Raw genomic sequence first — 15,640 nt, forward strand, 5'->3', positions numbered from 1 at the left:
GCCCAAACTGGAAACAGCCCAAATGTCCATCAACAGGTGACTAGACAAACAAATCCATGCAGTGGAATAACATTCAGCAATAATAAAAAGAAGGCACTATTAATAGATGCAACATGGGTGGATTTTAAAAACATTGTGCTAAGCCAGTCTTTCAGATATTATTTTAATATTTGAAAGACTTGAAGCCAGGCTCAGTGGTGTGTGTCTGTAATCCCAGTACTCACAGGTTCGAGGTCAGCCTCAGCAACCTACTGAGGCCTTCTACAACTTAGTGAGACCTGGTTTCCAAATAAAAAATAGGACTGGCATTTAGCTCAGAGGTAGAATGCCCCGGGATTCTATCCCCAGTACCACAAACAAACACCTCTTCAGCTGAATGAAATAAGCCAAACACAAGAGTGTTCACGTTGTGTGATTCTCCTCAGTTGAAAATCTCGAATAGTTAGTAAAAGTAACCTATAGTGCTAGAAATCAAATTAGGGTTTGGGATTAAAGAGGCATGTTTTGGGGTGGTGGAAAGCCTTTCCATCTTGATTGTTAGGGTGGCTATGCACGAGAATAGATCTACCAAAAGCCATCAGTCTGTACTCTTATGATAATGGGTTCATTTATGTGTGCAAAAGAGATCATTTAAGAGCCTGTAATACTAGTACTTGGGAGGTTGAGACAGAATTGCTGGTTTAAGGCCAGCCTCAGCAATTTAGTGAGACCCTGTTTCAAAATAAAAATAAAATAGGGCCAGAGGTATAGCTCCTTGAGTTCAACCCCCAGTACCACCACCACAAAAAAATAAATAAAATTACACGTTTAAATTGAAAGTACAAAGCTAAACTGTTCAATTTCCTAATGTCAGATGATTCTCTTAAGCATCAGGAACATTTACAATATGTAAAGCAAACTCTTATCCTAATGACTGTGGGTCTTTCCCCTAAATTTAACACAAAATTATATATATTATAGGTGTGATCACTTTGTTTCTACATTTATTTTTTCACCTTCAAATTTGTGAAATGATCTGTCCAACCCAGAATAGTTTAATCATGTCAGAAGGATTAGAAATTTCTCAATACAAAAAATAAAGACTGAGAGCTGGGCAGTGGACATGCCTGTAATCATAGCTGCTTAGGAGATGGAGGTAGGAGAATTCCAAGTTCATGGCCAGCGAGACTGTGTTCAAAGTAAAAAATTAAATTAGGACTGGGGTGTAGCTCAGAGGCAGAGTACACCTGGGTTCAATCTCCAGTACTGCAAAAAGAAAAAAAATATATGATTGATATTAAGGGTTAGAGCTGGGCATGGTGACTCATGCTTGTAATCCAGCATTTAAGAGGCTGCGACAGGAAGATCATGGTTTGCGGACAGCCTCAGTGACTACTCAGTGAGGCCCTTTGCAATTGAGGTCTTTGCAGTGAGACCGTTTCAAAATAAAGAATATAAAATAGAGCTAGGGATGTAGTTCAGAGGTAGAATGCTCTTGGGTTCCATCCCCAGTACTGCAAAAAATATAAATAAAAATTAAGGGTTAGAGATTCAAGGCTGAAGTTGAAGACCAAGTTGCTTTTTTTTTTTTTTTTTTTTAAATAGTTGAGCCTGTTTTATTTTTTGGTGGTACTGGGAGTGGAACCCAGGGGCTTTCTACCTCTGGGCTATACTCCCAAACCGATTTTATATTTTATTTGGAAACAGGGTCTCACTAAATTGCTGAGAGCCTCACTAAGTAGCTGAGGCTGGCTTCGAACCTGTGCGATCCTCCTGTGTCAGCCTCCCAAGCGCGGGGATTACAAGCGTGCGCCACCACGCCCGGCGAGCCTATTATATATATTTATATTTATTTTTTTTGCGGGTCTGGGGATGGAACCCAGAGGCATCTGATCTCCAGGCTACACCCCTGCCCAATTTTTTATTCTTTTATTTTGAAACCGGGTCTCACTGAGTTGCAGGGGGCCTCACTAAGTAGCTGAGGCTGTCCGCGAACCGCGATCCTCTGGTCTCAGCCCCTCAAATGCTGGGATTATAAGTATGTGCCACCCCCAGGCTAGCCTGTCTGCTTTGACAGTGGGAATCTTCTCTAAGCTCATCCTTTCAGTAGGAATTCGTTTCATAATCCAGTTTGTCTAATTGCTTGTGATTGAGTTCAGTTTAAGTCTTTCTGGCAAGACAGCCAGGCACGGTGGCACACACCTATAATTCCAGTGATGCAGGAGGCTGAGGCAAGAGGATCATAAGTTAAAGGCCAGCCTGGGTACTTGATGAACTATTTCAAAATAAAAAGGCCTATTGATATAGCTCAGTAGTAAAAAAAAAAAAATGCCCTTGGGTTCAATCATCTGTACTGTAAAAAAGTCAGGTGCGGCGGTGCACATTTATAATCCCAGCATTCGGGAGGCTGAGACGGGAGGATCACTGTTTGCAGACAGCCTCAGTTACTTAGGCCCTCAAAAAACCTTGAGCCAGGTGTGATGGCATACTCGGGAGGCTGAGGCAGGATTGCAGGGTCAAGGACAGCCTCAGCAAGTAGCAAGATTCTCAACAACTTAGCAAAACCTTGTTTCAAAGCAAAAAATAAAAAAGGCCTGGGGGTTGGAGGCAGAATGTCCCTGAGTTCGATCCCCAGTAGCACAGAAAACAAAACTTTATTGGCCTTCGCTGTACCTAATTGTTGGATCTATCTCCATGGCTCATCAGACGAGGATTGGAAGTTTTGAAAAGGAAATAAAAAAGGGCTATATTTTAAAATAAGGAAAAAAGCCTAGTATGTTGGCACTTGTTTGTAATTCCAAAACTTGGGAAGCTAAGATAGGACTGGAGGATCGCAGGTTAGAGGACAGCCTTAGCAAGTAATGAGATTCTTATCAACCTAGTGAGACTGTTTCAAGAATAAAAATAAACTGGGTGTGGTGGTGCATGTTTGTAATCTCAGTACTTGGGAGGCTGAGACAAGATTGCAGGTTTAAGGCCAGCCTCAGCAACCTCTGTGGCCCTCTGCAACTTAGTGAAACCATGTTTCAAAATAATGAATATGAGGAAGCCAGGCGTGGTGTCACATGCTTGCTTGTAATCCCAGCATTTGGGAGGCTGAGACCAGAGGATCATGGTTTGAGGCCAGCCTCAGGTACTTAGTGAGGTCCCCTGCAACTTAGTGAGACCCTGTTTCAAAATAAAGAATAAAAAATAGGGTAGGGGGTATAGCTCGGAGGTCAAATGCCCCTGGGTTCCATCCCTAGACCCACAAAGAAAGAAAAAAAAAAAAAAAAAAAGAATACAAGCGGGGCGTGGTGATGCACGCTTGTAATTCCAGCCCGGAGGCTGAGACAGGAGGATCGGGGTTTGTGGCCAGCCTCAGCTACTTAGTGAGGCTCTCTGCAGCTGAGACCCTGCTTCAAAATAAAGAAGGAAAAAAAAAAAAAAAAAAAGCAGGGCGTGGTGGCGCACGCTTGTAATCCCCGTGCTTGGGAGGCTGAGACAGGAGGATTGCACAGGCTCGAAGCCAGTCGCAGCAACTTAGTGAGACCCTGTTTCCAAATAAAGTATAAAATAGGTCTGGGAGTATAGCCTGGAGGTAGAAGGCCCCTGGGTTCCACCCTCAGTACCAACCAACAACAACAAAAAAGGGCTGGAGGTGTAGCTCAGAGGTAGAATGCCCTGGGTTCAATAAGAATACAATAGGGAGGGGAATAGAGTCTGGAGGTAGAATGTCCCTGGATTCAATCCCTAGTAAAACACACACACACACACACACACACACACACACACACACACACACACACACACACACGGGCTGAGTGCAGGCTGAAAAAAACAGGCAATAGTTTGCAATGTTTAGAACATTTTATTTAAGTACAAAATGTTGGAATTAAGCTACATAGAAAAACATAGTAAATATTTACAAAAACATTGACAACTTCACTCAAGTAACACACAACAATGCAGAAAAGTCTTAAAAGGTTTAGAGATTAAAATTATGGAGACTTCCCCAAATGGATCTAATGGCTCTCTGAGGAAATGTCACCTCACACTTTGCAATACAGGTGCTTCCTAGAAACGTGTCCTTCGGGAGAGTTAACTCAGTAGTAGAGAGCACAAGTCACAAGCTGAGTCACATGACAGGCCCACTATGCTCCATTCTGCTGTGCTGAGGCCACAGCCAAGGTGGTTTCTTCAGCCTCTGATGATACTCAGAGGAATATGAGCAATTTCTCATTGCTTAAACAAAAACTCAGCAGTTTTGTACTAGAACTGTCAAATTCTATTGGATGAAATAATACCTATAAAACTAAGATAAAACAGAACTAATCATGTTCTATCTTATATTTAGTGAAAATAGGAAAGGAGGCAGAGTGACAGTTTAAATGAAAAATTTATCTAGTTTTAGCTTAATGAGTAGTCAATAAACTATTTTATGCTGAAGTGACCATATAACTAGTTCTAGAGTACAGAAGAATTTAAAACCAGATTTTAAAGACCAGCAAAAACAGACTAAAACATGGACAAAACAGAGAAGAAAACAAGGTCATTACTCAGACAGTAGGGCAGGTAAGAAGTTCAAGGATGCTCGGGCTCCACTCACTTCACTTTGACAGTCCTGTATTAAAAATACCTTCCCAAAACTCACCTCAGAGGGGAGGAGATTAAGAGCTTCAAGTAAACTCTAAATAAAACAAGTCTTGGCTCAGTAAGACCGTTTTTAAAACAGATCATCTTCATCTGACTCTTCAAGATACACTATAGGTTTCCTTGTGCGTCCAGATTTTGCCCGAGGAGCCATAGTCGAGTCTAAGTCCAGAAGGAAGTCATCACCCTCCGCCTTGGGTTTCTAAAGAGAAAAGCCAAGTAATCTGAGTCATGAAAAACTGACAGCATAATTTCTAGACTATAGTTCAAAGTTTCCCGGCCAGGCGTGGTGGTGCACGCTGTAATCCCAGCATTTGGGAGGCTGAGACCGGAGGATCGCAGTTTGCGGACAGCCTCAGCTACTTCGTGAGGCCCTCTGCAACTCAGCGAGACCCAGTTTCAAAAATAAAGAATAAAAAATAGGGTAGGAGATGTAGCCCAGAGGTCGAATGCCCCTGAGTTCCATCCCCAGACCTGCAAAAAAAAAAAGTTTCCCATCTTCTTACAAAGTTGTAAGAAATAGATCCAAGGCAACTATACCATTGATTAAGTAGCATACTTAACTTTGTTATAATTAAACTATATACAGTAATAACTAGTAAATTAGGAGATTTATTTTCTTAGCCAGGCATGGTGGTACTTACTTACCTGTAATCCCAGTCCATGGGGGCTGAGACAAGAAGATTAATTACAGTTTTGAGGCCAGTACTAGCAAATTAGTGAGATTCTGTTTCAAAAAAAAAAAAGAAAAGGAAAAAAAAAAAAAAAAAAAAGTAGAATGGGTCCTGGGTTCATTTCCCAGCTCCAAAAAGTTTTAAAAAAGTCATAAAAAAGAACAAAAGGCTGAGCATGATGTTACGTTGTAAACTCAGTATCTGAGGGAAGGATGAGAGGGGAGGATGACATGTTCAAGGCCAGCCTCTGCAACTTAGTGAAATTGTCTCAAAATAAAAAATAAAAAAAGCAACTGGGCGTGGTGACACATGCCTGTAATCCCAGTACTTGGAAGGTTGAGACTGGAGGGTCATAGGTTCAAGAACAGCCTCAGCAAGTAGCAAGACTCTCAACAACCAAGCAAGACCCTGTTTCAAAATAAAAAATAAAAATAGGTCTGGGGCTATTAGCTGGGAGGTAGAATGCTCCTGGGCTTCCATTTCTAGTAACACACACACACACACACACACACACACACACACACCCCTCTCAGCAACCCAGAAAGACTCCTATTTTGAAACCAAAAATAAAAAAGGGGGCAACCCAGCAAAACCTGTACCACAACAATAAAAATGGGGCTAGGGATATGGTTTGGAGGTAGAATGGCTCCTAGGTTCAAACCCCAGTACAAACAAACAAGCAAGCAAGCAAACAATCCCCATAAAAGCCTAATTAGTTGTTTCAATACATCGATAGCACAAGGACCAAAGAGGTATACATACCTTGCTTGTAGCTGCTTTAGAAACAATTTTATCAAAATTAGAGTCAGAATCATCAGAAGTGGATGGCTTCCTTTTGCGTCGACTCTTGGTTTTGGCAGCATCAGGTTTTTGAGAGACATCAGAATTCAAGGCTAAATCCTTTTTGGTTCCTTTCGGTGCAGCCCTTTTTTTGGCACCAGTAGTTGAGGTGGAAGACTGACCTGCAAGTCAACAACAGCATTCATCATGGTCACTCTTGGGTGAATTTTTATTGCTGTGAACTTTTGTTTTGCAGTACTGAGGACGGAACCCAGGGGCATTCTACCTCTAAGCTCCATCCACATCCCTATTTTATTCTTTATTTTGAAACAGGGTCTCACCAAGTTGCAGAGGGCCTCACTAAGTAGCTGAGGCTGGCTGTGAATTGTGATCCTCCTGTCTCAGCCTCCTAAGTACTGAGATTACAAGCGGGTGCTGCCATGCCCGGCTTGCTGTTATGACAGTTATGACTGTGTATTTGACACAGGAAAAGACAATCCAATAGAGCTGAAAATCTTAGAGAATCAAAGTATTCTTAAGCATTCAAATTCTAAATTATCCCTTATATTGAACATTTGCAACTGCTTTTAAGTCTGTTCCCTGTCACAGAAAGGAGCTAGATGCTAGACACTGCCTGGAATTGAGAAACATGCTGATTTTTTTTTTCTTTTATGGTACTAGGGATTGAACTCAGGGGCATTTTACTTCCAAGGTACAGCTCCAGACCAATTTTTTTTTCTATTATGAAACAGGGGTCTCACTAGGTTAATGAGAGTCTCACTACTTGCTGAGGCTATCCTCAAACCTGTAATTCTCCTGTCTCAGCTTCCCAAGTACTAGGATTATAGAATATGCCATCATGCCTGGCTGAAAAATGCCAATTAAAAAACTTTTAACTATGCTATCTGTTTGATTATAAAGATCTAAGAGAAATTATTTCCATTTGCAAAATGTTTAATTTCAATTCAAAAGTAAGTTTTCAGTTGAGTACAGCAGTACATTCCTATAATCTTAAGTGATTTACGTGGCTGAGACAGGATCACAAGTTTTTTTTGTTGATTGGAGATTGAACCTAGGGACATTATACCTCTGAGCGACCCCCCCCCCTTTTTGGTGGTGGTACTGAGGTTCCTGGAAACCCTTCTACATCCGGGTTACACTCCCAGACCTATTATTTTTTTACTTGGAAACAGGGTCCCTTAAGCCAGCGAGGCTGATTTTGAACCAGCGCGATCCTGTCTCGCCTCCCAAGCACGGGGATTACAAGCATGTGCCACCACCCCGGCACCCCTACCCCTTTTTATTTTTTGTTTGCAAACATGGTCTCACTGGGTTGCAAAGAGTCTTACTTTATCGCGGAGGCTGGCCTCAAACCTGTAATGAATCCTATCTCAGTCTCCAAAGTACCAGGATTACAGGCATACATTACCACCCCTGGCTCATAGGTTGCAAGTGTGAGCCCAGCCTGAGAAAATTAGCCAGACTCAGTCTCAAAATAGAAAATGGCCAGGCGTGGTGGTGCACGCTTGTAATCCCAGCATTTGGGAGGCTGAAACAGGAGGATCGAGGTTTGAGGACAGCCTCAGCTACTACTTAATGAGGCCCTTTGCAACTCAGTGATACTCTATTTCAAAATAAAGAATAAAGCCGGGAGAGATGGCACACGCTTGTAATCCCAGCATTCGGAAGTCTGAGACCTGGAGGATTGTGGTTCACGGACAGCCTCAGCTATTTAGTGAGGCCCTCTGCAACTCAGTGAGATCTGGTTTCAATAAAGAATAAAAAATAGGGCAGGGGGGTGTAGCTCGGAGGTCAAATGCCCCTGGGTTCCATCCCCAGACCTGCAAAAATAAATAAAGAGAAAGAAAGAAAGAAAGAAAATAGGGCTGGAGGTGTTGCTCAGAGGTAGAATGCCCCTGGGTTCCATTCCAGTACTGAGAAAAAAAAATAATTCAAGTTGGCTAGGGGAATATAGGTATTAACCCCAGTATTAATCCATCTCAAGATTTAGGCTTACCTTTTGCTGTTGTCTTCTTCACTTTTGTGCTCTTTTTAGAAGGGGGGTCCATGGTTTCAGTTTCACCTGCGAGGTCAGCTGCAGGAGGGCTTGAAGAAGGTGGTACACTGTCCTTAGCATCATCAGCCTCAAAGTCAGTTACTTCAAGTGGAAAGGAAAATAGTAAAGACACATGAAACACCATTTACAGCTTTTTTTTTCGGGCACCAGGGATGGAACTAAGGGGCATTCTACCTCTGAGTGACACGCCCAGCCCTAATCTACCTATCTACCTACCTTTCTTTCTCTCTCTCTTTCATTTATTTGCAGTACTGGGGATAGAACCCAGGGGAATTCTACCTCCAAGCTACACCTCCGGTCCTATTTTTTAGTCTTTATATTTTTTAAAACAGGGTTTTACTGAGTTGCAAAGGGCCTCACTAAGGAGCTGAGGCTGTCCGAGAACCGCGATCCTCCGGTCTCTGCCTCCCGAATGCTGGGATTACAAGCATGTGCCACCACGCCTGGCCCATTTACAGCTTTGTCCCTGCTATGAATCTCTATTTAAAACACTTTCCTGGAATATTTTAAACATATCACTTTATTCTAATTTATGGAAAAAATTTTTTTTGATGGGACTGGAGTTCAGGGCATTCTACTACCATGCTACATATCCAGCCCTGTTTTTTATTTCTATTTTGAAACAGGGTCTCACTAGGTTGATAAGAGTCTCACTACTTGCTAAGGCTGTTCTTGAACCTGTGATTTTCTTGTCTCAGTCTCTCAAGTACTAGGATTAGAGGTATGCACTAGTATACCTGGCTAATTTCTGATTTCTTTTTTTTGCGGGTCTGGGGATGGAACCCAGGGGCATTCGACCTCCAAGCTACACTCTCTGCCCTATTTTTTATTCTTTATTTTGAAACCGAGTCTCACTGAATTGCAGAGGGCCTCACTAAGTAGCTGAGGCTGTCCGTGAACTGTGATCCTCCTGTCTCAGCCTCCCAAATGCTGGGATTACAAGTGTATGCCACCATGTCCAGCAATTTCTGAATTCTTTGCCAGCAAGACAGTTTCATTTTTTGTTTCTTTAAGCACCTAGCATAATGTCTGAGGCAAGCAATGTGATTACTTACAGTATATTGAATGTGGAACCTATTTATGTTTAAAACTAAACCTATAAACAATAGCAATATAATCCTAACAAGAACTCACCCCCCCCCTCCAGAACTGGGATCAAACCCAGGGGCGTTCTACTTCTGATTTATACTCCCAAGCCCTATTTTTATTCTTAATTTCGAAACAGACTCTCATTAAGTTGCGGAGGATGGCCTCAACAAGTTGCTGAGGCTGACCATGAACCTGTGATCTTCCTGTCTCAGCCTCCCAAGTACTGGGATTACAAGCATGCGCCACCACATCCGGCAATAACTCAATTTTATTTTCAAACAAAGTACTTGAATATTGTAGCCAGAATTAGAACTGAGTTGGACTCATGTGTCCCAGTTAGTCAAATGTCTTACAATTTTTACTAAATACATACCTGACATGGTACTTTTCTGTGGCTTCTGTTCTTTTGTAGTATGTCTAGGAAAAAAAATAACATTCTGAATAGTATTCTAAGTATGTCAAACAACAAAGAACATATCTTCTATTAAAAACAACTGTGAAGCTGGGTGTGGTGGCACATGCTTGTAATCCCAGCATTTGGGAAGCTAAGACTGGAGAATCGCCATCCGCGGACAGCCTCAGCTACTTAGTGAGGCCCTCTGAAACTCAGTGAGACCTGCTTCCAAAATAAAGAATAAAAAATAGGGCAGGGGGTGTAGCTCGGAGGCCGAATGCCCCTGGGTTCCATCCCCAGATCCACAAAAACAAAAACAAAACAAAAAACCAACTTTGAAGCTGGGCGTGGTATTGCACGCTTGTAATCCCACCATTTGGGAGGTGGAGACTGGAGGATCATAGTTTGCGACAGCCTCAACTACTTAGTGAGGCCCTTCACAACTCAATAAGATCCTGTTTCAAAAGTTAAAAAGACTAGCCGAGCGTAGCAGCGCACACTTGTAATTACACTTGTAATCCCCGAGCTTGGGAGGCAAGACAGGAAGATCACACAGGTTCGAAGCCAGTCGCGCTGGCTTAAGAGACCCTGTTTCCAAATTAAAAAAGTATAAAAGTAGGTCTGGGAGTGTAGCCTGGAGGTAGAAGGGTTTCCAGGAACCCCAGTACCATAAAAAAAAGTTAAAAAGACTAAAAAAAAAAAAGCCGGGCGTGGTGGTGCACGCTTGTAATTCCCGCGCTTGGGAGGCTGAGACAGGAAGATTGCTCAGGTTCGAAGCCAGCCATGCTGGCTTAAGAGACCCTATCTCCAAATAAAATATAAGATAGGTCTGGGAGTGTAGCCCAGAGGTAGAGGGCCCCTGGGTCCCATCCTCAGTACCACCACCAAAGGAAAAAAAAAAAAAAAAAAAGACTAAAAAAATAGGACTGGGAGTGTAGCTCAGAAGTAGAATGCCCCCAGGTTCCACCCCCAGTACCGCAAAACAAAACAAAACAACAAAACAAAACAAAACAGCAACAACAAAAACCACCACCACCAACAATTGTGTTGAAACCTCTCCTAGATAAAATACTTAAATACTTACTTTGGGAGAGTTTTGGTTTTAGGTAGACTAGTATCTGATGGGACAAAATCATCATCTTCAATTTTTTCATCAAAATCTGAGAAATCTTCATCTGAATCCAAATCCATTGTGAATTTGGATTTTGCTATTAATAAAAACATACATATACAATAAATCAAAGAGAACAATAGAAACATTTAATTCACAGACTGAGATTTTGTGAATATATTTCAACTTAATATCCTCTTCTAAAAGATGGCTTGTTTTTCAACAGCTTAATAGGATTTACTACTCTAAGACAGTAATTGCTGGGTTTAAGTTCCCAATGTTGAAGTTACCGGCCATGAAAATCTTACAGCATGCCTAGCATGTTATTGCATTTTCCTTACTTGCAGCTCTCCGTGGCTCGATTTCTCGTGGAGGGACATCAAAATTACTTTCTGTACTGCTCATATCTGATTCAGAATCAGACCAAGGGTTCCTCTTTTTTCCTTTTTTGATAGGTTTAAATGGCAATGTAGTTTGTTTCTTTGCCTTGGTATCTAGAAGGAAAATAGAATTTAACCACCTTTCTATAGTCTTAAGACTCAGTTTCTTCATATTCTCCATCCATCCTTCACTGAGCACTACAAAGGCTCTGGGAATAGCATGGTGTGCAGAAAACAGACACAGTCCCTGTTCCTGTGGAGCCAATGGCTTGTTTATTTAACCACATACCTAAATGCAACTTGCTCCCTCCCTCCCTCCTTCCATCTCTCCCTCCTTCCATCTCTCCTTCCTTCCTTCCTTCCATATCCCAGGGACATTCTACCTCCAAGCTATCCCTCTAGTCCTATTTTATTCCTTATTCTGAAACAAGGTCTCACTAGGTTGCAAAGGGCTTCACAAGTTGTTGGAACTGGCTACCTAAGTACTGGGATTACAAGCATGCGCTAGCACATCCAGCAAATAAAACATGTTTCTGTAAGGCATCTGGTATATATGTATAAATATCAGGCTTAAGAACAGGATGCTAAGGTGGTACATGCCTATAATTCCAGTACTTGGAAAGCTGAGACAGGAGGTTTGCAGGTTCAAAGCAAGTCTCAGCAGCCTAGAGAGGCTGTTTCAAAATAAAAAGTAAGCTGGGCGTGGTGGCGCACTCTTGTAATCCCTGCGCTTGGGAGGCTGAGACAGGAGGATCGTAAGGGTTCGAAGCCAACCTCAGCTACTTAGTGAGGCTTTCAGCAATTTAGTGAGACCCTGTTTCAAAAAATGTCTGGGAGTATAGCCTGGAAGTAGAAAGCCTCTGGGTTCCACCCCCAGTAACACACACACACACACACACACACACACACACACACACACACACAAAAAAAAAAAAATCAAAATAAAAAGTAAAATAAGGCTGGGGTATAGTTAAGGAGTAGAATGTCCTTGGGATCAATGCTAATATCACACACACACACACACACACACATCAAATTTGCCGTGTGTGTGTGTGTGTGTGAGTGTGTGTGTGTGTGTGTGTGTGTGTGTGTGTGTGGTCTTGGGGATAGAACCCAAGGGCTTTCTACCTCTGGGCTACACTCTCAGACCTATTTTATATTTTATTTGGAAACAGGGTCTCACTATGTTGCTGAGTGACCCCCTCACTAAGAAGCTGAGACTGGCTTCGAACTTGTATGATCCTCCTATCTCAGCCTCTCAAGTACTGGAATTTTAAGCGTATGCCACCAAGTCCAGCTGATATGTGACTATCTTAATGTTTTAAAAAAGTAGAATCTTGGGCGTGGTGGCATACACGCTTGTAATCCCAACATTTGGAAGGCTGAGACTGGAGGATCACGGTTCACCGACAGCCTCAGCTACCTAGTGAGGACACCTTTGCAATTCAGTGAGACCCTGTTTCAAAATAAAGACTGGAAAATAGGGCTGGGGGTGTAGCTCGCAGGTATAATGTCCCTTGGGTCCATCTAGAGTACTGTAAAAAAAAAAAAAAAAAAAAAAAAAAGCAGAGCCAGGTGTGGTGGTACATGCTTGTAATCCCAGCATTTGGAAGGCTGAGACAAGAGGATGAGGATCAAGGTTCAAGGACAGCCTCAGCTATTTAGTGAGGTCCTTTGCAACTCAGTGAGACCCTCTGGTTTCAAAATAAATAAAAAGAAAATAGGGCTGGGGGTGTAGCTTGGAGGTAGAATGCCCCTGGGATCCATCCCCAGTAAGATGTGGTTCACTGCCTTCAAGAAACCTTTGTACTAGAACATCATTAACTGGCTAGAAAGTGAAATTTAATAAACTGGTGAATATTTTCTTAGATCCCAACTAAGGAATCCAAGTTACCAAATTAACAACTATTTCATTACAAAATGACCTCTTTTAAAAATAAGTTAAATCTTGAAGACAAAAATAGGTTAGTTAAGCTGGGCATGTTGGCGAACACCTGTAATTCTACTATTTGAGAGGCTAAACTAGGAGGACCACAGGTTCAAAAACCAGTCTCAGCAATTTAGTGAGGCTATAAGCAACTTAGTGACCCTGTTTCAAAAAATAGGGCTGGGGATGTATTTTGTAGGTAGAATGCCCCTGGGTTGAATCCACAGTACCACAAATGCCCCCCTCCGCACATACACACAAAAAAAATCTAGCTAGGTTCACATATTATTGAGACACATCTATGTGAAATGCTAACAAAAACACAATTTAATCTCAACTTTATAGCATTTTAAAAAATATTGTAATACCTGGTTCTTTTTTCTGCCTTTTCGCTAATCTTTGTTTTAGGCCTTCTATTTCTGTACCATCTTCTTTAGGAGTTCCCTCTGTATTTTCACTCTAGAAGACAACAAAAACAAAGAACAAAATAAAATAAATAGCAAGTTCCACCACATTATTACTTGGAATAACATGCAATCAAATATACAAATAAATATACAGTCAAAGAGTTTTTTTCTTTGTCTTTGGGTTAAGAGCTCCAAATAATAAAAATATAGGTCTGATTTTAAAAGGATATTTAAATATTAAAAAATCAGGTACTTAAGAATGAAAGTTACAGTTAGATATAGGATACATTCCAAGTTATGGGGTTATAAACAATATAATTTGATCAATTTTAAGTGGAAATATACTGAAAGTATTTTATTTTTAAAAATGTCTTTATTTGCAGTGCTAGAGCTTGAACCCAAAGCCTTGCACGTGCTCGGCAAGCACTCTACCACTGAGCCGCACTCCAGCCTTAAAGCATTTTGTGTGTGATATTTTCAGGAGTATTACCTTAATTTTCTTTTTAATTTTCTTCTCTGCCTCTGCTTTCATCTCTGTGGTCACTCGGGGAATGACTCTTTTTCCGTGTGGAGAAGGTAAAACTTCAGCTATTTGTGTTTTTTTACCCTTTGCCTTCCCTCCTTTTCCAGGAAGTCCTACTTGTTCATCTTGTTTCTCTTTGGCTTCAACAGCCTACAAAAGTGATGGAAGAACTTGTTATTCTGTGTAATTAGTATGTATAATAAAAAAGGATATAAAAAAGCAAGTTTTATTTTTCTTTCTTTTTGGTATTGAGGATGGAACCCAGGGGCATTCTACCACCAAGCTAGACTCCCCAGACCTATGTTTTATTCTTTATTTTGAAACAGGGTCTCACTGAGTTGCATAGGGCCTAAATAACTGAGGCTGTCCACGAAACACAATCCTCCTGTCTCAGCCTCCCAAATGCTGGGATTACAAGCCTAGCCCTCCATTTTGTTTTATTTAACTAATATTTAATTATCTGTTCTTTTATGTTATTTTGGAAAGTATCCTTATGTCATCTATATTCTTTCTATTGTCAATTGTGAAATTTCTGGACAAAGAGGTGTATTGCAGAAATACATTATTACATTAAAAAAATTTTTTTTGGTGGTAATGGGGGCGAAACCAGAGGCTTTTCTACCTCTGAGCTATGCTCCCAGACCTATTTTATAGTTTATTTGGAAACAGGGTCTCACTAAGTTGCTGAGAGCCTCACTAAGTAACTGAGGCTGGCTTCAAACCTGTGCAATCCTCCTGTCTCAGCCTCCCAAGCGCTGGGATTACAAGCGTGTGCCACCACGCCCGGCTCTTACATTAAAAATTTTAACATGGTGCTAGGCATGGTGATGCACGCTTGGAATCTCAGCACTCAGGGAGGCTGAGACAGGAGGATCGTGGTTCTCAGACATCCTCACCTACTTAATGAGGACCTTTGCAAATCAGCGAGACCCTATTTCAAACTAAAGAATATTATTTTTAAATTTTTTTTGTGGTATTGAGGGTGGAACCCAGGGGTTTTCTACAGGAGGATCACACAGGTTCGAAGCCAGCCTCAGCTACTTAGTGAGGTTCTCAGCAACTTGGTGAGACCCTGTTTCCAAATAAAATATAAAATAGGTCTGGGAGTATAGCCCAGAGGTAAAAAGCCCCTGGGTTCTACCCCCAGTACCAAAAAAAAAACCCCAAAAAACAAACAAACAAACAAACAAACAAACAAACAAACAAACAAAAAAACCCAGGGGCAGGGAAACCTTATAAAAATAGAAGAGAGATCAGTAAAGTAGAGCAGAAGGGGACAATAGGGAGAGGGGAAAAAAAGGAAAGGGAGTTACTGGGAAAAGAAATAACCAAATAACCAGATTATGTTATGTGCATGTACAAATATTAAACAGAAAATCCCTATTATCATGTGTAATTATAATGTACCAATAACAAAATTCTTAAAAAAACTTTTAACATGTGTATTGTAAGCCACGCACCTCCAATTCCTCAATAAAAACAGCCAAGTCTTCTCTCCACAAATCTGATGGACTCTTTTTCTTTAATGTGTTCAGCTCTTGCTCCTTCACAACATTACCAAAAAATTGAGTCAAGACATGCATATAAGTTGCATTTTATGTAGCGCAGTTTTTAGGTTTAGTATTAGATCGATGCTACCCAACGCGTCCCACCCCACCATCAAGCCA

General features: G+C 41.3%; 1 protein-coding gene across 2 annotated transcripts in view; it reads right to left on the reverse strand.

Moving 5' to 3' along the window:
* Positions 1-4,684: 4,684 nt before the first annotated feature.
* The window catches only part of TOP2A (DNA topoisomerase II alpha), a gene marked incomplete at both ends in the record, with an annotated part of 38,795 nt that continues 27,839 nt past the window's right edge, over positions 4,685-15,640 (reverse strand). Inside the window, 9 exons of one of the 2 annotated variants that reach the window (XM_080713775.1) lie at positions 4,685-4,813; positions 6,048-6,247; positions 8,083-8,223; positions 9,605-9,648; positions 10,710-10,833; positions 11,078-11,230; positions 13,412-13,502; positions 13,941-14,123; positions 15,434-15,517. In XM_080713775.1, coding sequence (XP_080569901.1) covers positions 4,685-4,813; positions 6,048-6,247; positions 8,083-8,223; positions 9,605-9,648; positions 10,710-10,833; positions 11,078-11,230; positions 13,412-13,502; positions 13,941-14,123; positions 15,434-15,517 — 1,149 coding nt within the window. The remainder of the gene's footprint in view (positions 4,814-6,047; positions 6,248-8,082; positions 8,224-9,604; positions 9,649-10,709; positions 10,834-11,077; positions 11,231-13,411; positions 13,503-13,940; positions 14,124-15,433; positions 15,518-15,640) is intronic. The other variant, XM_080713776.1, reaches the window with a different exon arrangement.

This window comes from Muscardinus avellanarius, assembly GCF_963383645.1.
Source record: "Muscardinus avellanarius genome assembly, chromosome: 16".
Lineage (NCBI taxonomy): Eukaryota > Metazoa > Chordata > Mammalia > Rodentia > Gliridae > Muscardinus > Muscardinus avellanarius.